We start from the raw sequence: 22013 nt of genomic DNA, 5'->3' as shown, positions 1-22013 counted from the left end.
ACGCTGGGTGCATGCCATGGCGAATTGCATGGCTGTCTGCGCGCACGGGCTCGCGCGGAATGCAGTCGGGGCACCCGTGCGCGCAGCATGCAAGGCCAACTGAAGGGACGCCTCACCTGCTGCTGGCTGCAGCAGGGAAGGTGGGCTGTGCTGGCGATGATACTCGTGACTGTGCATGGCTGCCAGAAGCTACGTGTCACTTTTTCGTTGGTTTCCTGAGGTGCCCAGGGGTGAGCGCGTCACATTGGCCACTTAGCCATTTAAGATGGACGTCTCCTTCATCCTCTCTCTCCCACAGCATCTCAATCACGGACTTCTCACCAGACTCGGCGATACGCGTCTTTTCGATAAGTACAAGCCATCCATCGTAGGGCCAATAGCGAGGCAAAATGCAGCTCCTTCGCAGCGCTCTGGCAGCCAGTGTTGCCTTCGCAGCTATCTCGAGCGGCGTCAAGGCAGCCGACGAGAAATCAGACGTGGTGGACCTCACCAAGGACACTTTCGCTTCTTTCGTCGAGAATGAGGTGCGTGACTGCCAGCTGAAGCAGCGCTATTGGTCGCTGCGTCATTCCGTCACTGATCTTTGTTGTGCCTCTGGATCAATGCCCTCTTCACTGCTGCAGAACCTCTCCCTGGTCGAGTTCTTTGCGCCTTGGTGTGGTCATTGTCAAGCTTTGAAGCCTCATGTAAGTGCGCAATAGCCCATGACCACGCGATGGCCTTCGCGACTGCGCTTTGCAGCCCGCACAGCTCGTTGCGAGGTCCATGCTCCGCTAGCAAGAGGTGACCGACGGAAGGACGTCGGCTTACGATATTGCACCCCAATTGTTGCTTTCAAGTACGAGGAATCTGCCACGGCTCTTCTCAAAGAGGAGACTCCCATCAAGCTGGCCAAAGTGGACTGCACAGTTGAAGAAGACGTGTGCTCTGAGCAAGAGGTGCAGGGCTATCCGTGAGTAAGCCACTTCGCATCTGAGAGACCGTAGGGCGAGGGGATCTTTGGGAAAGCCGATGAAGACACGGATCAGTGAGAAGAAGAGCTGGAAGCCGTCAGAGGGCGCTTGTGCCAGCAGCGCCAAGTCCGTCCACTTCTGGGCCGTTGCATTCATCGATTGTCAAGAAATGCCACATCCCCTCCTGCCAATCATGTCGAAAGCTCTCGCGATTGACTCGATATCCGCTACAATCCTCCAGTACACTCAAGGTCTTCCGAAAAGGAACAGCCAGCGAATACAATGGACCCAGAAAGGCAGATGGAATCATCAGCTACATGAAGAAGTGAGTCGGGGTTCGGCTCCGGGAGCGAAGGCCGGCCTTCGCAATTCCTTCTGACCTCTTGCGCTGTGATCTCGCGCTTCAGGCAAGCGCTTCCTGCGCTGTCCGAGGTCGCACCTGCGGATCTTGAAGAATTCAAAAAGAAGGACAAGCTTGTGGCGGTAGCCTACCTCGCTGATGGAGCCAAGGAACTCGCCACCTTCTCCAGCCTGGCCGACAAATTGCGGGACTCGTATGTCTTCGGTCACGTTGCTGACGCTGAAGCCGCGAAGGCAGAGGATGTCAAGGTTCCAAGTATCGTCCTCTACAGATCATTCGATGAGCCCAAGATTGTTTACAGCGGCAAACTCACAGACGAGTCTGCCATCGAAGAGTTCATCAAGGCAGAGTCTACCCCTCTCGTGGACGAGGTCGGCCCAGAGAATTTCATGACCTACGCAGAGGCTGGTGTGCCCCTCGCATACTACTTTACTCTGCCAGACGCTGCCGACAAAGACAAGGACGTCGAGGCATTGCGTGACATTGCAAAGAAGCACAAAGGCAAGCTCAACTTCGTTTGGATTGACGCTGTCAAATTCGTCAACCACGGAAAAGGTCTCAACCTCAACGGCGAGAATTGGCCTGCTTTGTGAGTCTTCATCACAGCAACAGCGTGATTGGTGTCGTGTGCTGAGGATGTATGCCTCACCTATACAGCGTTATCCAGGACATTCAAGGCAACACTAAATTCCCCTTGGAGCTGAGCGGAGATCGCGTTGGTGCTATCAGCAAGCACGTCGACGACTTCATCGGAGGAAAGCTCAAACCATCCATCAAATCCGAAGCGGTTCCTGAGCAGGACGGTCCGGTCTGGGTCCTAGTCGCAGACGAATTTGACAAGGTCGTGTTCGACGACAAGAAGGACGTTCTCGTCGAATTCTACGCCCCTTGGTGCGGACACTGCAAGAAGCTGGCGCCTACCTGGGACACCTTGGGCGAGAAGTATGCCGCCCACAAGGACAAGATCGTCATCGCAAAGATGGATGCCACGGCCAACGACGTGCCTCCGTCCGCGGGCTTCCAGGTCTCCAGCTTCCCAACCATCAAATTCAAGCCTGCCGGCAGCAAGGAGTTCCTCGACTTTGCTGGTGACAGGACTTTGGACGGGTTCGTCGACTTCATTGGGCAGAACGCAAAGAACAGCGTCAAGATCGATCTCAGTGCACCTGCCAACAACACCAAACCAGCAGCTGCTGAAGAGCATGCTAAGCCCAAGCACGAGGAAGTAAGTGACCACGCTGGTACTTGCGCACAAGAGCCGTGGCTTTTGAGCTGACGTCCGAGCTTCGCTTGCTCGTTCCAGCTCTGATCTCCATTGCAGTGATTTTGCCTCAAACAGCAAGTTGTAACGTATTCAAAGAACCTTTGGGTTGGGTTGATAATCTGTCGCGAGTGTTGTGCCATCTCGAAAAAAATTGATGAATGAAATGAGTCGTGCATCTCACTTGTGGTCACGCCTATGATATCTGATCGGTCACCGGCCTCTCACACCAGCCATTCACGAAACAGAACGGAACAGAACAGCACCAAAAGGGTTGAAGACATTCGAATTCCCCTTGGAGATAGCATGCGTTCGATAGTTGGAGGTCGATGTCCAGGCGCAAAAACAGGCAAAGCGAGTTGCTTCTCATGCCGACGAGCGAGGCGTCAGCCATACCACATCGTACTCGCAGTAGGCGAGAAAGTTTCTGTTCGAATCCTGTCCTTCTTTTGCGGGGGCCCTGATTAAGGAGGCGGTCCGAGTACGAGGTGCGCGAAGAGGAGTGTGAATGTTTTGAGCGGGGGGGGGAGGGGGGGGGGAAGAACTAGCCAAAGCGCAACAAGGCTTGTCCAACGAATCCACAAATAATTGGAATCGCGATTTTTGATGAGCAAGGTGATTGGCGTGATGAGGCAAAGGGTCGTGCGCGGCACGATTGGAACAGGTTGGCTACGATCAATCAAGCTCTGCACGATGCCCTTCACTTGGCACCCACGGTTGCGCGCAGCTTGTCGCCATTTTGCGGAGGAGCTGGTGCCGGAGAAAAAGACAGTGCATCGATGCCGCTTTCGTAGTCGAAAGGTCGGACAGAAGCTCGGGTGCGAGAGGAAGCAAAGCTGTCGTTTGGCGAAGCATCCTCTTCATCGACACTCGTATGACCGCCAGCGTCGTAAGCAGCCTCTCGAGGCTTGTAGGAGCCTCCAGGACGAGTGCCGATTGGATCGATGTTGCGGCAGCGCCATTTAGGATCCGGTACGTAAGGGCAGCTATCCGGTGGATCCATTTCGCTAGTCGCTGCATCAAGCCCGACGTCATTGATACTGATGGACTGACTCGAGCTTTGGCGAGCTGGCAACGGGCTCCAAGTATTCGAGCGATCTGCCGGACTGCCAGAGGATGCAATCACCGATGGCGTTAGGGGCGGATTTGGGCTGAGAGAAAATCCGAACGATGGAGCCGTTGCAGTATTAGGCATCGAAATCGTCCCACTAGCGGGGCTGGGAGTGATTTTCAGGCCTTGCATGGCGTCGGTCAGCGATTGTGGAGAAGCCGCTGTGCGTGGAGCTTGCGGCAACGAAGCGTCCAGCGCGGCGAAGGGAGCCAGCTTCGGATTGCTGGAGACTGGGGTGCTTGCCAGAGTGCTTGGCAAGGCGAGGGCTCCGCCGACAAGAGACTCGGGGCGTGAAGTTGAAGTCTTTGGTTGCGTTTGTGGACGGCAATTTGCAGCGAGCGAAGCGATTGTGTCTGGACTTGGCTCGATGCCAGCAGCCAGCTGCGCGGCGATGATAGCACCATTGGCGAGAGAAGCGGAGACCTCGTTTCCAGCTGCAAAGGGAAAGCAGCGCATGCAGACACGGCGACGGCGCCAATTCTGGTGTGCACACGTCAGTAAGACGTGAGCGAATTACCTTCGATGCGGCTCTAGCTTCATCTTCGACGTGATAGACTCACCACGAAAGCGCATGTCGAGCAGACCCAATCTCCAGGTTGCACGCACCTATAGGCTCAATTGCTTGATGTGAGTGTGCAACCTGACAGCGGAATCGGAACCGCATCACTCACATGGGTCCCAAGTTGCCGGTATTGACGATGGGTGGCTGCGATGAAGTACCGTTCTGACTCTGATCATCTTGTCGCACATGAGGATTTACACCTGGGCCGACCTGAGAAGAAGCACGGCTTAGTGTACACATGGGCATCCACCAAGGAATCTAGGTGCCGACACTCACTCTGACGCCCATGCTTGCGAGGCGAGCTGCAGTTGCGAAAGACGTAGACGGATTGCTTTGAGCCCAAGTCAGGTGAGAGGGGCCATCATCGGAGAGATGCGAGCGCGTGAGAGGTGGGCAAGCTGATCCAGCGTAAGGATTGCTTGGCAATAGTTCCCCCAGACGTAACCCGCCACCAGCTACGGGAGGCGGCTGACGGTTCAGAGCGGGAGCAACCGAAGTCGAAGCGTTGAAGGCGTGTTGACTCGGAGGCATCTGACCAGGGATGTTGACCAAAGGTGTCGTCCATGGGCTTGGAGCGTGACCTGGTTGAACGTTCGGTTGCGTCGGCATTCCGTAGTTATCACTGAGTTTACGCGTTGGCAGGGAGACTGCAGGTCGCGCCTGGAGCTGGCCCGAGAGATTTGAAGAAGCATGGAACGTCTGCATTGGAGGGACTCCAAGCGACATTGGTGGAACAGCATGAATACTGCCGCGTGAAGGCACTACTTGTGACGGTACTATAGGCTTTGGTGCACCGCAACCGAAACAGTGGTGATTGCGCTGAGACGGAGAAGGTTAGAGCGTCAACATGACTCCGGCTCGGAGCGTACTTTCCTGCAGTGGAAGTTGACTCACATTGTCATTACGCACAGCTGTAAAGATTTCCCGAGAGCGAAGTCAGCGCCAACATCGATCCTGACGATTTGGCGACATGGCGCGACTTGCACTCACAGCACTGCATCGATCCACAAAGCCATTCTGTCGGCAGCAACTTTCCAATATGAGCATCACGATGATCAACGCACATTGCGCTTCGGACTCACGTGGTGCTTGAAGACTCCTGAATCCCTGCTGATGGGATAGCGAGCCGGCATAGGACGGTGCATGATCAGAGCTCGAGAACGGAAGGGCGCGCATGTCGAATGCTGGCAGCGGTGGTTGCGTTGCCGGTTGATGAGTTCTGGAGTCGATCTGCGCCTCAGACGGGCTATCAGGACTTGTTGCATCATCTGCCGTCAAACTGGCAGCCTCATCAGCAACAGGAAAGAAGGAACGAGGGGCTGCCGAGCTGATTTGGATCGAAGGAGCAGCCTTGCCTGATTCAGTCCCCGAATCGTCTTCGGAAGTCGGAGCAGGCTGCTGAAATTCGCGCTTCTCGGTCAAATGCAGATCATGGGTGTCATCTTCGCTCGAACGCGAGGTCTGGTGCTCATCATTACCACTTGGCTGTGCTCGATGGTCCGCGAGAGGTGGTTTGATTTCGATGCGAGCCTGGCGAACGCCTTGATTCGTCATTGAGGTGCCCAGTGAAGCAGGACCAGAATGCGGACCAGGATAGCCGTCACCACTCGCGGCGCGATATGGATGCTCAGGCAGTCGAGCGAGCGCTTCGACAGCGGTGACAGGCTGTGTGATAGCCAAGTGACGTGTCAGTGACGAGCATGTGCATCTACCACAAACGCTGCGCGCACCTTTGGAGGAAGCATACTTTGCAACGTTGTACAAGCGTCGGTCCGGTGGCTGCGTGTTGCGCTTTGTTCACGATTTCCAATTTGCGGGACGCTTGGACCGGAAGATGTGCGAGGTGGAACGCTGCTGCGCTGTTGCAGCTTGGAAGGCTGGTCTGTCTGCGAAATACTGTGGTAAACGTGTCCAGCGCAAGGTGGGCTCCCCAAAGCAGTAAGAGGTTTGGCAACCAAAGGGACAGCCTGATGATTGACTGCGCCTCGAGCTCCGTCTAATATAGCTGGTCCAAGAGGAGGCAGAGGTTTTGAGGGCCAGAGGAAGCTCTGAAGTGTGGAAGGGGATGGTGTAGGTTTAGAGACGTGAGACGTCGACCAGGTCGCTTGTTTGGACAGAAAGTCAGAAAGAGGGAAGAACGGAGGTAAGATGGCAGCAATAACTCGATTAGATGAAGCAGTCCTCGTCCCTCAGCGGTTCAAAAATCCAGGGTGGTGTTTGTCGTGAGAAATGGGTCAGAGTTGTAACAGCTCAGCGGGAAGGTGAGGTGCCCTTTAGCTAGCACGCGTGAAGTGGACGCGTTGGTGCCTCTCGAGGCTGCGAAAATACGACACGCAAGAGCTTTGGGCCTTCGCCGGTGTATGTCTCCTTCAGCTGGCAATCACGGAAGGAGAGCCCTGCATGTACTCAAGGCATCTCAGTGCCAAATTGTACCTGCGACATTGAGCTTCGCGAGACGCTTTAATGAATGCGCCTCGGTCCGTCAATCTATACGGTATATAGCGCAAACCTCGATGAATGAAGCTGACCGCGGACGCACTTCATCTGCTGAGGCGTGGCTCGCTGCAACTCCTTCGCTCGCCACCCGTGCGTGCTCTTCTTCGCCGCTATCAGATTGTTGGAGCATGCCAGCTACTCCTTTCGCCCCGCATCCGGTTTCATCTTCCCGTTGTAGCACCTGGCGTTTCGGCCAGCCGTCACGCGCTCTGCGAAGGTTGCCTTTCTTGCACTTTCTGGGCTGAAGCGACCGCTCCTCAGGCGGCTGGCGAGATCATCGACCACTCACCTTGGTTCAAGCTGGATATGCGATCCAGCATGGAGCCCAACGCTGCTAGTTGATGCTCTTCGTTGGCTTGGCGTGGAGAGGTTGCAAGGTCCGTGTAGCCCGCATCGCGTGAGCACGACGACGCTTCACTCTTGCGGCCAAGTGAGGCTAATGAACACGCGGCCGTCTGCGCAAATTGCTCATTACTCCTACCGCTGGCCACACCACGCTGCTTCGTAGCCGGCAGGAGATTATCTAGCTCATCCAGATGAATGGGTTCACTGAGGACGGATGGTTGGGACGTTGCCTCAGGGATGTGCGGTGCTCTGTTTGCCCTCGGCTGTGCTGAGATGGCTGGAGTAGGTGTCATGGGCTCCTCCAGGCAGGGGGAACCGCAGACATCGAGCGCTGCGTTCTGCAACGGTACTAGTATACGTTCGTGTGCGTGATCCACCCCTTCTGCATCTATGCTGGCGAGCGCTTTCGGGACTAGCTCAGAGTCCAGGCTTGCCGCCTCGACGACTCCAGAGGGTAGTTCTTGCGCGTCCCGCCGGGAGGATGATCCAGTTTCAGCAGGCATCGGAAGCATGGCTCTAGGTTGCAAGCATGAATGGAAGGACGAGAGAGGGACAATTCATTAATCGGCCACGACGGCCTGCAATCGTGAATACGGGCGACGGCCGAGCATCAAGGGCGTAAGCTCGAGCCAGGATGTTTGGGCATGACGAAGATTGTGTAGAAGGATGCACTTGCAGGTGCGCTTGCGGTCGTTCAGGAGAAATTTAATTCGAAGCTTGTGCAATCCGCGGCTGATAACCGCGAGCCCGTCGGGCGGAGTGTGCACAGGGCTCAGAGGGTACGAGAGTGTGAATCTGCGCGGCCACTCGATCTTGAAGAGCAAGTCTTGCGTTCCCAGTCGTGAGTCCATGCAGGCTCGTTGTTGTAACCTCGCGCTCCCTCCTGAAGTGCGCGCTGCACCCTCTTGAAATGCCGTGTGGTCGTTCTCAACCCGCTTGACGCGACCTGAATTCAACGGTGAAGGATCCAATCACGAAAGCGGCCAACCTGAGGAATCTGACGAGGTATACAGCGAGTCGCGAGTGCTCGATCATGACTCTCTGTTCATGCAGCTGAGTGGTGGGTGGATGTTGCGCTGAACACTGCTGCCTCGAAGAAGTCACGCGAAACATGATTGAGGTCATCAGCTCACTTTGATTCAGAATTATGACTTGCTCGATCTCCGCAGACTGCATGCGCGTTGCCGCTGCGTGCTTGGCCGCTCCACGCCCTCCCTCGTTGGGACGTAGGGCGAGTGCGTCTTTGCGCATCCTGTTCTATGGCTGACTAGCTTGATTGGCTGTCCCTCCTCTATACAAACCTTTTCATTACATGACTCACCTGAATCATGACAGACTCATGCCGATTGCGCCCAGCTGCTGCGAAACGACCCTCAACTCACATCAGCACTGCCACGCGTAACGTCGTCTGACGTTGCATGCAGGCTTCAATTGATGCTGGCCGCATGCTGTGTGGCGCGCGTGATGTTCAGTCCGCCGCCGCATTGCTTGAAATATCAAACTTGATGTCCTTCTCGAACTGCTTCAGGCTTTGACTTAGCTGCATGACGCTCGGCGTTCCTTTGCCGGTGTCCATAGAGGCATCGACGCTTCCCTCTACGCTCCCCAGCAGATGGTCAAGCGCCGTTCGAAAGGATGCTTGAGCCGACCTCAGAGAGGCGGGGGGCAAGGCAGCAAATTGATATAGAGGATCTGGCTCTTGCTTTGCCCTCTTCTTTGACGCAGGCTCGTGACGCTCCTCAACTGCTGACGCTTTCTTTGCATCACATTTGTCCACCTTCTCGGCTTCTGCACTGTCCTGAGGTTGTGCTACTGACGCGCTTCTCGCCCCAATCTTTTGCGGCTCTTCCATCGCATCACGCTTCCCCGTCCTCCTTCTCAAGCCCACAGTGCGCTGAGTGCTCTCACTCCCGACATCAGTCTCCCCATCTGCACTCGCTTCGTTGGAATCCTGCGCCACGCTTCTCCTCGCTAATCTGATGTAGACCTTTCCGCCGTCATCCGCCTCGATCTTGCATCCAATCTGTGCCCTCAACCTCCCATCCCATCCATCTCCGCCCAAGGCGTTCCATCCTGCAGAGCCCAGGTGCATTCGGGCTCGTGAAAGGGAATGAAATCCATTGGCAAAAGCTTCGTTGCTCTTCGTGGTGAGCTCCATGTATCTCTGGGTGTGCTCCAGTAGGCGATCCAAAGCGTCGTCCAGGGCGTCTGCTGCCTCTTGGGTTGTTGGCGTAGACCGCGGCAGAATGGGTTCGCTCATCCTTGTGTCCATCCTTGGAGCACGCGCACAGCTGCTCGGCGCTCAAAGTGTCGGACCTTGCGCTGGGACCGAAGTGTCCGAGAGAAACTCTGAGCAGAGAAGCAGGCAACGACTCAAATGCAAGGGTGGATGTGGAACAAGTCCAACACCAGCAGCTGTGAAGGCGTGCGGCGAGGGAACGGACGTGCCGTTGCAGCTAAATCAGAAACGCGCGCGTGCCTGCCTCCTGCCGCGTCGCGCTCGCTGCATGCAACACACGAATTCAAGATTTCGTCACCGACGCGACTGCTCCTCGGCAGCGCTTATCACCTCATCCGAGTCTTTCATACTCAAACAGATCAGGCTGGCTTTAGCTTCCACGAACTAAGTCTGCTGTCATATTGGCGGAAGAGACAAGCGACTTGACTGGCTTCCCGAAGGCAGGTCTGAAAACCGAAACAATCGCCGAGGGAGTCGGCACACGCTAGGAGCGCGCGTCAGAGGAAGCAGCAGTAAGGACAGGCACGAGTGAGGCGGTAGGCTCAGCGACCAGCGCCATGGGCCGAAGACAGTATGTACGGAATGCTCATAAGTGGCACTACGGATGTTCCCCATAGATGATGGTTTCGAGGCTGACACCCCACCTCACAGGGTGGCTGCTAGTCTGATGCTGCGCCTCGCAACGCGTTCTCCATCGCTCAGAGCTCGGCGCTTGTGCTTGGACGCCGTTGACTTGATGACAGCCTTGATGAACTTGCCGGTTTCAGTGAGCGAGTTTCCCTTGGACTTTCCGCCCGCAATGGACAAGACGGGGCGAGATCAACGGTGTCAGTAGATACTCCCAGCTGACAAGGGTCTAGACGTCAACGCCGAACGATCGACTCACGAGAACGGATAGGTTTCCGTTGTCGTAGGCATCCTGTAGGCGCGAGAATGGCGATTGAGGGTGAGAATTATAAGAGAGCAGCGCAAGAATGCTCGAGATGCTCACCGAGGCTGCCCAGCCTACAATGTCGTCGTCTTTCTCCAGCAACGGAATCACGGTTGCCCAGAATTTCCTCTGTTCCTCCATAGAGCACTCCTTGCGACCACCGTTCTGGAACTGCGGGGACCAGTGTGCGGGCTGTCAGAGATGGCTCAGAGGTCGGATGCTGGCCATTGACGATCTGCTCACGTTGATGCATGCCAGTTCGGTGATGATCATCTTGTAGCCATAGGCACGGTAGTGATCAATGACAGGCTTCACACCATCCGGGTGCTCCTGGAAAATGTGCAGGTTCACGAGGTCCGGCTTCGTCTTGACTTGCTTCAGGAACTTTCCACACATGTCCTCATCTTTCTGCTTGGCGCACGAAGGGCTGCAGTGAAAGACCAAATTGCTCGTCAGCTACAGGTCACAACGTAGCCAGAGACTGTGAATGCACCTCACCTTACAAGGATGGAGCCTTTGGCTTTGTGTGGAGCAATGTACTGCTCCCACACATGCACAGCAGCATCGAGGCTCATGCCGCCGGAACTGGCATGGCCTTGGAAGTCCATCTCATTGTAGCCTGCCACGTATGGATACTTTCCGTGAGGCACCTTCTTGAATTTCTCGAAGCGCTCAGCATCGTGGTTGCCTCCGGTCTGGCCGATGCCCCAGCAGGTGGACATGAAAGCTATGTTACCCGCGTGGTCGTTGTCGGGCACGGGACCCCAATTATGCCTGAGGAAAGAGGCAAGACCCTTGCGGTGAGTGCCATCAAGTCCAGCAAACTTTCGGGCGCAGGCGTACTCACCACCACCCCAGCACTTCGGCAGTCCATTTGAGGCTTTCTCCGCCCGCGACACCAGCCTTGCCACCCTTTGGCGACTTGGAAGGTGTCCCGTGCGAAATGGCTTGAGTCGGAGTACCTTGGTTCTGCTGACCCTTTGGTGTGGGGTTGTCTCCAGCGCCCGGCGCTGGGCCACCATGAGTGTTTTGAACGCTACCAGAATCGGCGTTGCTACTGCTACTGCTTTGAGACCCAGACTGAGCGCCGCCTGCACCCGCTGACGCCCAGCTTGAGGAGCTCGATGTTGAAGATACAGTGGCGTGATGGTGCCTTCCTTGGGATTTGTGGCCATGCTTGTGGTGGTGTTTGTGGTAGCGGTGCGATTTGTGGTTGTTGTGAACAGCTAGCTCGCTTTCGCACTTCTTCTTTGCCTCCGCTTCAGCAATACAGCTGAGGTTGAGTGCGATGAGAAGGAGGACGAAGCCTGAACTGAGGCATCTGGATGGTGCGAACTTCATGTTGCGAGCCCGACGGTGTGGGTATGACGGTCTGACGGTCTGAAGACTTTTGGGATGGGTCTGGAATATCGTGAGAAATATGCGATCAGTTTGGCGCGTGATGGAGCAGCGGAACAGCCAGCTGAAAAGAGAGAGCGCTGGGACGACAAGTCACCTCGAGTCCTGAGTGCGGTCAGTCTGGACGATGAAGCGATTTAGGGAATCAAGTTGGCGCAGAGAAGGGGCAGGAGTGAGTTCAAATGAGGGTATGCCGGACTCGGGAGTGGGGACGCCAAAGGGAACCTTGCTTTAAGTAGGTGATGGTGATTGGGTGAAGCGTCCCGTTGCAAGGTGATGGAGATCTTGTGAGGGCTGCATAGATGAGCCAAGGAGCGACAGTATTTCTCGCAGTCTACACGCCGCCCTTTTGTCCACGCACTCGCACCGTGTGACTGACTGTATACATTGACACCAACCCGTGACTCATGACCGACGGGTAGCTGAAAATGGGTAATTTGCTCCACGGCTGAGCGACTGCTGTGCATCTGCGCAAATGACCTTGACTCACACTTACAGCTGCCTTTGATGATGGTATGCTAGCTGTTAGCGTACCTCAGCCCAAGCGCCGCGGCATCTGCGGCCGCGGATGGCCAAGCGCCAGCGCAGCTGCTACGCATTTGCCTGACTCGCAAGAGTCGAGCTCAGCAAGGGTGCCACCATCAGCAGCGAAGCTTCCCTGCTATGAGACGACAGCATTCCAAATGTCATACGTTGACGATCGGCGGGTGTGCACCAGCGAGAAGGGCTCTCATGCAGAGCCGCCCTTGGACCCTCATTTGGCTATATGCAGGCATACGCGCACCGGTCGCAAGCTTTTTGATCGTATGTGCTGATAAAGCTGGCGCCCGTCTGACTCGTACCACAATACACAATCCTGAATATAGACGCCGCCGTTTAGGAGACTTGGCGCATAATGCCGCGGATGAGCTTCTTCCCATGCCTGTATGTAGGATGGGCAAGTCTGAGCCCAGGTACATGCGACGCCCACCTACGCAGTCCGCCAGGATGATGCGTGCTGGCCTCCTAGCTGCTGCTGAAGACCAAGTGTATCCGTCTGTGTCTGGCAGGAGTCTCGCGTCTGCCCGCTCACGCTGTGATGCGATTGATCAGAGGGAAGCGAGGACGAGCCTCTTGACAATAATGATAGCGACCTTGATGCTGTCTGCGCGCGCATGAGCCGTCAGACTGCGCCTGCTGTCGCACACTGCGGTGCCTATATGTTATTGCTGATAGAGATAGAGCTTGCTGGGAAAGACCCAGGTATCATGGGACCGAGGTGCATGCGAGACCTTCCGCGAAGAAACTTTGCGAGTCGTCGGCCTCGAGTGCAAGATCGCAGCACTTCGCTGTGTGTATGCGACTTCAGCTCCTTGTCTTGCGACTCGCGCCCGAGCTCACTCCTCGAGTCTCCGCAGCGACAGACTTGGCTCGAGGTGACACAATGATCGTCCGATGGGAAAGCGAAGCGTTGAAGCAGTAGACGAGTGTTACGCTCACTCAGCACTAGTGACTGTCTGCGCGCTCCACCATGCAGAGCCAGGTAGGTATATAAAGATGTCCTCTTCGAGCAAGAAACCCTAGGCAACTGTATGCATGTTGGCTGAAGAGCATGAAACGCATGTTGGCTGACAATCAACGCTTGCTCGCTACCTTATTATGTGTCTCTGATTGCGCCTTCCCTTATTGCTTTTGTGTGGTCTCGTCTCCAAACTAAGCCTCGACGTGGATGCTGGCACGTTTGACCGGGTGTGATGTGCGGCCGACACGAGATTACTGTGACCAACGACTGTGACATTTGAGCAGCCGCTATAGGTTGCATATGGCTGCTGCTCTCATAGATCTTTGCGCTTCATTGACGTGTCAAGACCTGAATGCACCGCAGCGCACCTGTTCGAATTTCCTTCACCGTCGATGTGTGACGTTCGTACCGTTAACGACACACACTGGGGAAGGGATCCATCCACGTAGAACCCTTTTTTTATTCGTCCGGCTGACTTCTTTTGCCGTGTAGCATCTACGTAGCAGTCACGTCGTCGAGACTCTCCCGAATATGACAGCGGCCTTGTTCTTGAAAAGAGGCTGATGTCTGCGCCTCTCACCTACTCGGGTTGCAAGGTCGTCCCTTTGCGTCTGCAGCAGATGTAGTCGGAAGTCAAGTTGCGGGTCACTGCACGCACAGGCCGGTAGCAGGGCGGGGGCTTGCTATTGCTTGCTTGCTTGCTTCCGCTGCCTGCCTGCCTGCATGCATATACGCATGCTTGACGGTTGACCTGCTGATTCACGATTGTGCCTGAAGCACATCAGTCAAGTGGCTGTCAGAGCGTTCGTTCGAACACAAGAGTCCCTCTAAAGTTCCGAGTGCATATCACAGCTGCATGTTGCGAAGCGAATTCAAAGATGGTCGTGATTGTGATTGTTCTTGTCATGTCTCTCGATCGTCAGGCTACAAGTCTTTGAGCGGAAGAGAAAAGGCACGTTTGTCGAATTGGATGACTTAAGAGCGCGGCGACCAAACGCGCTGAAAGCACTTTGATTCGCGTGACAGAGCGCATCATCGCAATCGAACAAGCACACTCAGACTCCTGACAATACTGATCAGCTTCTTTTGTCTGAAGAATCAATTGGACCACAAGAGGTCGCCTTCACGCTACACCCCTTTGCATGGTGGACAATCAAAGCCACTTGAGCTGTGTTTCGAACAAAAGTTACATTCTGATGAAGACGTACGTGTTAGGGATTGAGCTGCGCGAGGTGACAAGATGAGAGGAGGGCCGATCAGTGGTGAGTGTGTGTGCTCTTGAGTGGGGACGAAGAAGGTGTTAGACAAGTCGTCCGATGCTGGGTAGTGTGAGTACATTCAGAAGAGAGTTGAGTGCCAACAGTGATTGTAGTATAGTATTGTATGGAGGATACGGACGCAGCGAAGGGAGAAGGGCTGGATGCATGGCTTGGCGGGATGAAGTCTAGCTACTGACTGGGAATGTTGAAAGCGGAGGCGGATCACAAAGTGTCAAGGAGCTCCTTCAAGCGCGCGACTTTTGAATCCACGCCACAATTGAGCATCAGCACGTTGTTCAAGACTTCTCGCGACCTTTCTCAGCACTATCTGCTCGGCTCACCGTCTGTCTCGAATGGAGTCTTGCTGCCATTATTTTTCTTCTGTGGGGCGGCGACAGCTGCGGAGGCCGAGGGGCTCGGTAGGCTATGCATTCCACTTGCGCTATCTCGCGCCATGCTGTGAGCAGGAAATGAGGCATCAAAAACATACTGTCGCCTGTTTCTTGGCTTCGTCTTGGCGACAAGATACTCACGGACGGCCATCATCTTCTTTGAGCCATGACGCCAATTGTCCCAAGAGATCGTGCCTGACCATCTTGAAGTGGCCCCTAATGGTGTTTTCCCAGAAAGCTGGCGGAGAAGTCAGGGCTTCGATCATAGCCACCTTGACCGCTTGCCGGCGAGCTGAGGCATCAGATGACTCAGCAGAGGCTCCGTCGCAACAAACATACTTCTCGTGTACTTACTGTTCAATGAATACTCTTTACTCTTGGGCTTGCCCAAAAAGCTTTCCCAGCCAGGCTCATTTGTGCACGGCTCGGACTCTCCGAGAATCAAAGACTGGATGCTGATCAAGACCTGCAGGATTGTAGATGTGCCCGAAATCCAGCCTGGACCTGTCCATGTTCCGAGCAGGCTCAGACAGACCTTGCCTTCGGCGTACAGGTTGGGGTTGTGACGCACTCTGCCGCCCGAGGTCGATACAATTTTGACCTTGGGGGGCTCCTGATTGAATCTGTCAGGCAGAAATATGTCGAAGCAGTAGGCCCCGTACGAGTAGGGCGTGCCTTCGGGTCCGATGATCATAGCCTTCAGAACGTCCAGACGTGACTCGTCGACGCGCACGAAGATTGTGTCTGGCAAAGCAATCCTTAAGCTTGAGAGCTCTCTAGCAATCGCCAAGCCCCTTCTTGCATTGCTAGCAACCGACGTGGTAGCGATAATATCGCTGAAGGCGTGCTGCCACGCATTCACTTTGCCGGTCTCAAGCATGTCAACTTCTTGCCAAGTCTCGCTAGGGTGGATCCGTTATGTTATTAGCCCATCGCGAGCTTGGGCGCTGACGCCGACGGCACGTCTGCTCACCTGGCGCACCACGCCGCGTATGCCGCCTGCCGTTCTCCTTTGGACTGTGCAGAAATCGTATCATCGGGGAATTTCGACGGTGCTCCTCCGACCTGCGCTAGCAATGCATTCAGGAAAGCCTCGCCCTTGGAGTGACGCAGGCCTGCGTCGATGCGATCCACCTGCAGAAGTGTTGGCCATCGTCTCAGCACCAGTCGCATTGACGCAGCACTGTACGCGTGTGCGACTCACTTGTGATATGAATGATTCCACAAGCTCCATCGTCCTCTGCCCCTCGGCGTCAAGTTTGGCGTATGCCGCGACCTTCGCTTCCTTGTCCACGACCTTGGCCTCAGATGCAACCCTCACCAGCGCTTTCTCCGCTTCTTCCTTGGTCGCTTGTGCTTGCATGCGCTTAACGCTGTTGCGAAAGACTAGGCACTGATTGACGACGTTTTGCGCCAGCTCTCGAGGTCCTTTGTCACCCTCGTACGTGACTTCCTTCTCGGTCCTTCCGTCCGTCCGCACGACATCGCGCACAGAACGTGGGGTCATGATGGGCTGGGAGACAGAGTGGTCGTCAGTTGCCAAATACTTCGTACGAGAGGACAGGCACGACGATAGGCTCGACTGACCTGAGCCAACAGTGCCGAGAGCGCCTCATGGTACGACAGAGTCTGGAAGAAATTCAAAAGTTCCTGAAAGAGCGCTGCCCGTCTGGTCATGTCGTTCAGGCTGGTGAGGAGCAAATCAGGATCACGCTACTGCTTCACACTGCTGAGGCCCCTCCCATGCTACTTACCTTTCTGTGCGGAGCAAAGCAGAAGCTATGGGCAAGAACCGACGACGCACCGCGGCGATGCTCGTGATGTGAGGCATGAAGTCGGATTGAACCGCTAAGGGTTTGCGATGGACATCCGGCAGGAATGGCCTAACTTGGAAGAGAGCTTCCCGGATGCGCTCATCTAGTGCTTGCTGTTTGCTATTGGATGCTTGGGTCCAAAAGTGCTCGTTGGAGCTGCTCCCTGCGAAGCCAGTACCGTTCTGGCGGTCAGATCGCGATTTGCCCAAAGACGTGTAAAAGCTGTGGTCATCGAGAAGAGAGTAAGATGACATTGACAAGTTTGCTGGAGTTTGAGAGGCTAGGTTTGACGCTTTCTTGCGGCCGTTTGACTTTGACTCGGTGGAAGCTGACGCATTGTTGGCTTTCTTCGCCGCGGACATGCCCTCTGCCGCATTAGCAGCTCTGTGACGCTTCAAAGAGCTCGCGTGATTCTTCACATCTTCGCACTTGAGCAGATCCTCGATATGAGCCAGCCCGACAGCCAGACAAATGGCCTGAAGTTGCGAGCAGTGGACTAGGTGCGCAGGCAGCGGTGGCTCGCTGGAACTTGAAACATCTTTGCCTGGACTCTTCGTACGTGGACATTCGGCTTGCGGCAGAGCCATTTGCTCTATGTAGCTTTGTCGACAAGCTACACATGTCTGCTCTTGGCAGACCCTACAGCGCAGGACGCTGTGCTCAGTAACATGGGCTACGAACTCCTTAAGAGATGGAAAAATAAGGAGCATGTTGAAGTCGGATTCGAGCTCGGGAACCAGTCCGCATCTGTGACAAGAGACAGTCTGTTGCAGATCTTGGTACAGACCGAACAGATGCTGTTGCCCTCAGACATGGTCAGCAACAACGACGATTGGGATTTTGAGGCACCGTTCGAGGACATACGGCTTGTTCTGACCCCACTGCTACGCCCTTCATCCACTCTGTTTGGGTCAATTGCCTTGCGGGCCCAGTCGAAGTCTGAACCAATGCGCCCACCTCTTCCACTTCAATCACCACTTCTTTGTGCCCTTTTGAGAATGCTATCCTTCTATAGGGGTCGTTGTCATTGGAGGTCTCGCCTGCGCCTCCGAGGTCATCATCTTGAGCAAGCACAGAGCTCGCAATCAGCAGGGTCTCTTGCACAGAATGCGGCTCTGCTGTGCTTACCTGAAAAGGTAGAGAGTCCACATCCCTCATCTTCATGGGAACTGGCCTGCTCATCTCCACCAACGAGAGAGCACGAATCTGCCTCTTCCACAACGCTAGCATCCTCGGCTTCCGCATCCGCTTCAATGTGGTCGAATTTGCCCGAGAAAACAGCTTCGGCTGCATCTTCGACATCCCGAGAGGCTGCCAGGGCCGCCACTGCCACAGCCCTGTTGATGCCCATGTCCATCAATTGCGCAATCTGACGATTCGACATTCTGTTCGAGACCAAGTGTGCAGAATGTGTGAATGGTGCTGTGGTCTACTACTCCTCCGATTGGCGTGGAAGCTTGCGAGCACGCTCGTGGAGGTGATGGTCGAGTCCCGTTGGCGGACGGAACTGGCCAGCTCTCGCTGTTTGGCCGCACCTCCTCTTGCAAAACGATAGGCCTCACAGCACCTGATACAAATCGTGTTCTGCAAGTGATAAATTGAGGTGTGTGTGGCCGAGGCGCGCAGGTCGACTTGCTGTTGCAAAAAGACTGCCAACGCGGGATGCCTATTCGGCAGGCGACTTGTCTCACACCAATCGTGGATCACTTGAAGTCAAGCATACAATCCACGCTGGCATGAGCGAAGGAGGCTTGAACGTCTTCAAGAATGCTGCGCTCTATCGATGCAGATTGATCCAAGATCCTTCTTGGATGTTGCTGATATTCTTGATTTGACACTCAGCAGGATTAGGCGCTGATATACGCGATGGATGTATTCGTTGCCTTCTGTTTGGTGCTTGGCGCGGGGTACGCCAGGCTGATGCATGCTGAACGAACGTCAACCACGAATCTGAAAATTGAGAATCGCAATCAAGAATCAAGAATCGTGATTTTTGAATCAACACACCCAGAGGTACCGCGGAACATGTACCGGTACAAACAAAATCACAATTTGAATGTGAATAGAAGGCTGCCTTGCGCCGCGGGTTAATCACGCGTATAAATTGTGATGTAGGTACAGCAGCCGCGGTGCTCGCGCGCCAGGTCGCACAGGCTCGCGCGCTTGCCTCCACCTCACATCCTCATCGACTTCTGCACCACAACGGGGTTGTGCAGCCCAGCAGAGCTCGTTCCTCGTTCCCATGCCCTCTTGGTGATCTTATTGCACTCACGATTGCTTCGTCAGCTTTACGACTCGGGCTCGACATCGGCATTGAGTGGTTCCGGTTCACGATTGTCGCTATCTCAAGATGGCGGCAATGCGCAGCATCACCCGGCCCGTTGCCTTCATGAGGGCGCCAAATGATGCCCTTCGAATCGCCGAGATGACGACGCTCTCGTGTCGGCGATGCAGCTCAGCTTCAAGGAAGCAACGGCCAAGCCCTTTCCCGTTCCTACTCGGCAACAAAGAAGCTTCGATGCCGAACTCTTCAGTCTCCTCACCGAATATCTTTCGAAGATGTGTCAATACGCCTGCAGACAGCGGGGGAATTCGCAACACCACGCCTTCCAGCTCCAAGCCTACCAAAGATGCAGGCATGAGACCAGCGCACGTCGACGACGATAGGGGCTACTTGACATTTACGCGTGCTTCACTGTTCAAGCTGACGCTACCCCTAGCTCCGCCTTCTGATGATCCCAAGTCGCCCACCTCGAAGGCTTCCTCAGCGGCAGCTCGCGCTCAGCGGCGACAGGCAGAGCGAGGCAACGAGGAGGAAGAGCCAAAGCAGCACTTGCAGCCGGCGAACGATAGCGTGAGGTCGTGGGAAAGGAGAGTCGAAGATGGAGAGACAGTATCGCAGGTGTATGATGATCAGAAAGCGGACGGCAAAACGAAGGCGGACCGCGCACAAGAGGTGGAGGATATGATGACTGATCGTGCAGAGCTGGAATTTGACGCGCATGCTCCCGCGCATTCGGTGGTATTCCTCCTTCACGGGTGAGTCGCTTTGTCGCAAAGCCAAATTCGCATTCTCGAGAGGCCACTGACCCTTGTCGTGCGCCCCCGCAGAGGCCAGCCGTTGTCGTACGTCTCGAGCTTGATACGCTCCGAGGGGCCATCGGCACGGCCATTGCCCTCGCACACTCACGGAGACCACCCTCCTGGTACACCGCCTGATGATACGCTGGACAGTCGCTTGCCCGCCATCACCTTCCACACTCGGCGATCCGAGCTCAAGAGGTGGTCGCCTGCTACGGGTTTCAATGACTACGTTCGCGAGGCTGCACGACTTGGGAGCTTCACGATTCGCATCGGCGAGCGAGAGATCGAGGTGCGGCGTGCATGCGTTTGCGAAGTCTGCCCGATGAGCACTAAATGACTTCCGGTCTGTTCGCAGGTCAACGTCCCTTCATTCGAGGATCGCACCCGCTTTCTGCGCTCGCGGTTGTATGCGTGCACGGATGAGATCGAGAGGCTCAGAGTGCTCAAGGTTGAATGCGATAAGCTCGCCCAGGTCGGGACGAAGCGCTTTGCGTTCGCTGGAGCCGGAGTGCTAGCTACTTGGTGGGTTACGGTTAGCTACTTCACCTTCTTCACCGAGTATGGCTGGGATGTGATGGAGCCCGCAACATATCTCGTGTGAGTTTGCTGTGCTTCATAGCACAAGTCTGGAATTGCATTGCTGATTCCTTGCTGTGGCATGCAGCGGTCTGGGAACTTTGATGGGAGGTTACGTTTGGGTAAGCCTTTGTTGTTGGGAAGACTGGATCCGGAGGAGGCTTGCTGACGCAATTTCACGCTGTAACATCGTATCCTGTGGCTTAGTTCTTGCTTCACAACCGCGAGGTGAGCTCCGTAACGGCTGTAAGCTTTCTTCTCTCGTAAGCTGATCGTGCTGATCCTCTTACATGCAGGTATCCTATCGCGCCGTGCTGAATGAGACGACGAGGTGAGCAATTGCCAGAGGAGCTTCAGAAGACAGCTTCAGCCCCTAAATGTCTTGCCGAACTTCGCAGTCGTCGCCAGCAAATGCTTTACGAGCAGCGCGGACTGAACGTAGTGCGTTACGAAGAGCTGATTGACGAAGCAAAGTCGCTGCGTTCACAGATCAAACGTGTTGCCGAAGATGTAAGTCACAGGCTTCGAGCCGGATCTTCCCCGACGCGTCTCAGCTGACGACTGCCTTCACACCTTAGTACGGTCTGGAATGGGATCAGGGAGAGACAGTGTCCGGCCAGAAAGCGAAAAGGGCTTTGGACGTGGTCAGGCGACGCGAAGCGGCAGATGAGAAAGGTGGTCGTTCCGTAAGTTCAAGAATACAGCTCCTCCACTGAAAAGCGCCATAGTGACTGAATCTAGAGGTCACGCCGCTCGCAGAAGAAGGAAAAGGACGACGAGGACGAGGAAGACGAGGACCATGAAGAGGTGGAGAAAGACGATGACGGGGATGGAGTCCCCGATGGAGATCAGCGTCGGACTGCACGCGCGGCGTTGCGCTCGAAGCAGCAGAAGGACGAGCAAAAGGCATGAGATTTGCTTCGAAGATCTGACAAATCGGATCAAGCATCGCATGGGACCGTGCTGCACGCATCATACCTACAACATACCCTCAGCAACAATCATACACGACCGTGGCCAAGGATTCAGTTGAACTTCCAGCATCGCGCTACGTGTCCAGCGCGAGATGAGGCTGCAGCGACCCAACGCAATTTTGAGCGTCTCGCGAGGGAATATGTGCCGGGCGCCGCGGTGACACGAGTTGGTTGGAGTCATCGAGCAGGCGGGCTTCGTCTACTTGATTTTGATTGTCGGGCGCAAAAGAAGACCCGAGCATCTATCGTGGTTAGCACACATGAGAGGCCCGCCTGACACTTCCTGAGCGTGAGATGTTGGCGCGAATCTCTCACGAAGCGCGCCTAGAGACCAAGAGAGTGTGTCTGAGTGTCTGCATGAGTGTCGCGAGTGCTCAGATACAAACTGGTCGTTTGAACGAAATTGCGTCTGTGGCTTGATCGGAGACCGGTGCCTGATGCGGACCATTTTATTTAACCGCAGTGTCCAGAAATGATAGGTATGTAACGATCATTCTTGTTCTGCCTGAATCATGAGCATGCGGAATGAGCGAGGCGAAGCTCCCGATGCCCCGGCCGCAGCTAGGCTGCGAGTCCGCACCGTTGAAATGACTCATGACGCTTCACGCAACGGTGAACGCGGATTTTATCACATCCTCAGCGCTGACAAGGAATTTCATCATACGCGGACTCTCGACTTGACTCGCGATTGGCCACTCATTGCGATTCAGTAGTGATTGTTCCATCGCGAATATCCACGACGAAAACGCGAACTTG

At 55.2% G+C, this 22013-nt stretch overlaps 7 protein-coding genes across 7 annotated transcripts; 2 read left to right on the top strand and 5 right to left on the bottom strand.

The window, feature by feature from the left end:
* The first annotated feature begins 224 nt into the window (after nt 1-224).
* IE81DRAFT_309237 (hypothetical protein) lies at nt 225-3073 on the top strand. Its single transcript, XM_025512393.1, has 7 exons — nt 225-524; nt 624-686; nt 840-952; nt 1195-1278; nt 1361-1903; nt 1972-2539; nt 2618-3073. The coding sequence occupies exons 1-7, from the start codon at nt 390-392 to the stop codon at nt 2621-2623; spliced, it is 1512 nt and encodes a 503-aa protein (XP_025372686.1). The 5' UTR covers nt 225-389; the 3' UTR covers nt 2624-3073.
* Nucleotides 3074-3122: 49 nt separating this feature from the next.
* IE81DRAFT_194105 (hypothetical protein) lies at nt 3123-4295 on the bottom strand. The gene is made up of 2 exons (XM_025510816.1): nt 4247-4295; nt 3123-4166 (listed from the first exon to the last, which is right to left on the bottom strand). Exon 2 carries the CDS (start codon nt 4140-4142, stop codon nt 3276-3278), a length of 867 nt encoding a protein of 288 aa, XP_025372685.1. The 5' UTR covers nt 4143-4166; nt 4247-4295; the 3' UTR covers nt 3123-3275.
* Nucleotides 4170-6300, bottom strand: IE81DRAFT_194087 (hypothetical protein). The gene is made up of 7 exons (XM_025510815.1): nt 5979-6300; nt 5331-5913; nt 5239-5265; nt 5143-5159; nt 4525-5067; nt 4358-4458; nt 4170-4292 (listed from the first exon to the last, which is right to left on the bottom strand). The coding sequence occupies exons 1-7, from the start codon at nt 5991-5993 to the stop codon at nt 4223-4225; spliced, it is 1356 nt and encodes a 451-aa protein (XP_025372684.1). The 5' UTR covers nt 5994-6300; the 3' UTR covers nt 4170-4222.
* A 2257-nt stretch (nt 6301-8557) lies between these two features.
* On the bottom strand, nt 8558-9349 carry IE81DRAFT_364154 (hypothetical protein; the record flags this gene model as incomplete). The annotated part of the gene is made up of 1 exon (XM_025516837.1): nt 8558-9349. One exon carries the CDS (start codon nt 9347-9349, stop codon nt 8558-8560), a length of 792 nt encoding a protein of 263 aa, XP_025372683.1.
* An 849-nt stretch (nt 9350-10198) lies between these two features.
* On the bottom strand, nt 10199-11942 carry IE81DRAFT_359845 (hypothetical protein). The gene is made up of 3 exons (XM_025516711.1): nt 11107-11942; nt 10758-11033; nt 10199-10686 (listed from the first exon to the last, which is right to left on the bottom strand). Exons 1-3 carry the CDS (start codon nt 11598-11600, stop codon nt 10455-10457), a joined length of 1002 nt encoding a protein of 333 aa, XP_025372682.1. The 5' UTR covers nt 11601-11942; the 3' UTR covers nt 10199-10454.
* A 2799-nt stretch (nt 11943-14741) lies between these two features.
* On the bottom strand, nt 14742-18007 carry IE81DRAFT_344822 (hypothetical protein; the record flags this gene model as incomplete). Its single annotated transcript, XM_025515852.1, has 9 exons — nt 14742-14874; nt 14951-15101; nt 15164-15711; nt 15783-15943; nt 16014-16322; nt 16397-16496; nt 16564-17420; nt 17488-17684; nt 17752-18007. 9 exons carry the CDS (start codon nt 18005-18007, stop codon nt 14742-14744), a joined length of 2712 nt encoding a protein of 903 aa, XP_025372681.1.
* Nucleotides 18008-18773: 766 nt separating this feature from the next.
* Nucleotides 18774-21487, top strand: IE81DRAFT_320283 (hypothetical protein). Its single transcript, XM_025512972.1, has 9 exons — nt 18774-19662; nt 19735-19996; nt 20063-20304; nt 20372-20405; nt 20491-20511; nt 20580-20614; nt 20682-20793; nt 20862-20969; nt 21043-21487. The coding sequence occupies exons 1-9, from the start codon at nt 19142-19144 to the stop codon at nt 21193-21195; spliced, it is 1488 nt and encodes a 495-aa protein (XP_025372680.1). The 5' UTR covers nt 18774-19141; the 3' UTR covers nt 21196-21487.
* Nucleotides 21488-22013: the final 526 nt, after the last annotated feature.

The sequence above is a fragment of the Ceraceosorus guamensis genome, assembly GCF_003144195.1.
Source record: "Ceraceosorus guamensis strain MCA 4658 unplaced genomic scaffold IE81scaffold_5, whole genome shotgun sequence".
Lineage (NCBI taxonomy): Eukaryota > Fungi > Basidiomycota > Exobasidiomycetes > Ceraceosorales > Ceraceosoraceae > Ceraceosorus > Ceraceosorus guamensis.
Note: the sequence above shows the minus strand (reverse complement) of the source record. Positions and strands in the feature narration are given on the sequence as shown.

Excerpts from the sequence above, each read along its gene's own strand:
- IE81DRAFT_309237 (XM_025512393.1), top strand. The coding sequence starts at position 390 with ATGCAGCTCCTTCGCAGCGCTCTGGCAGCCAGTGTTGCCTTCGCAGCT. Across the intron at positions 953-1,194 it reads CAAGAGGTGCAGGGCTATCC|TACACTCAAGGTCTTCCGAA; the intron begins GTGAGTAAGCCA and ends ACAATCCTCCAG. Across the intron at positions 1,904-1,971 it reads GGCGAGAATTGGCCTGCTTT|CGTTATCCAGGACATTCAAG; the intron begins GTGAGTCTTCAT and ends TCACCTATACAG.
- IE81DRAFT_194105 (XM_025510816.1), bottom strand. The coding sequence starts at position 4,142 with ATGCGCTGCTTTCCCTTTGCAGCTGGAAACGAGGTCTCCGCTTCTCTC.
- IE81DRAFT_194087 (XM_025510815.1), bottom strand. Across the intron at positions 4,459-4,524 it reads TCGCAAGCATGGGCGTCAGA|GTCGGCCCAGGTGTAAATCC; the intron begins GTGAGTGTCGGC and ends GCTTCTTCTCAG. Across the intron at positions 4,293-4,357 it reads ACCGGCAACTTGGGACCCAT|GTGCGTGCAACCTGGAGATT; the intron begins GTGAGTGATGCG and ends TTGAGCCTATAG.
- IE81DRAFT_359845 (XM_025516711.1), bottom strand. The coding sequence starts at position 11,600 with ATGAAGTTCGCACCATCCAGATGCCTCAGTTCAGGCTTCGTCCTCCTT. Across the intron at positions 11,034-11,106 it reads GCCGAAGTGCTGGGGTGGTG|GCATAATTGGGGTCCCGTGC; the intron begins GTGAGTACGCCT and ends CTCTTTCCTCAG. Across the intron at positions 10,687-10,757 it reads AAAGGCTCCATCCTTGTAAG|CCCTTCGTGCGCCAAGCAGA; the intron begins GTGAGGTGCATT and ends CTTTCACTGCAG.
- IE81DRAFT_320283 (XM_025512972.1), top strand. The coding sequence starts at position 19,142 with ATGCCGAACTCTTCAGTCTCCTCACCGAATATCTTTCGAAGATGTGTC. Across the intron at positions 19,663-19,734 it reads GTGGTATTCCTCCTTCACGG|AGGCCAGCCGTTGTCGTACG; the intron begins GTGAGTCGCTTT and ends GCGCCCCCGCAG. Across the intron at positions 20,970-21,042 it reads ATGAGAAAGGTGGTCGTTCC|AAGAAGGAAAAGGACGACGA; the intron begins GTAAGTTCAAGA and ends CGCCGCTCGCAG.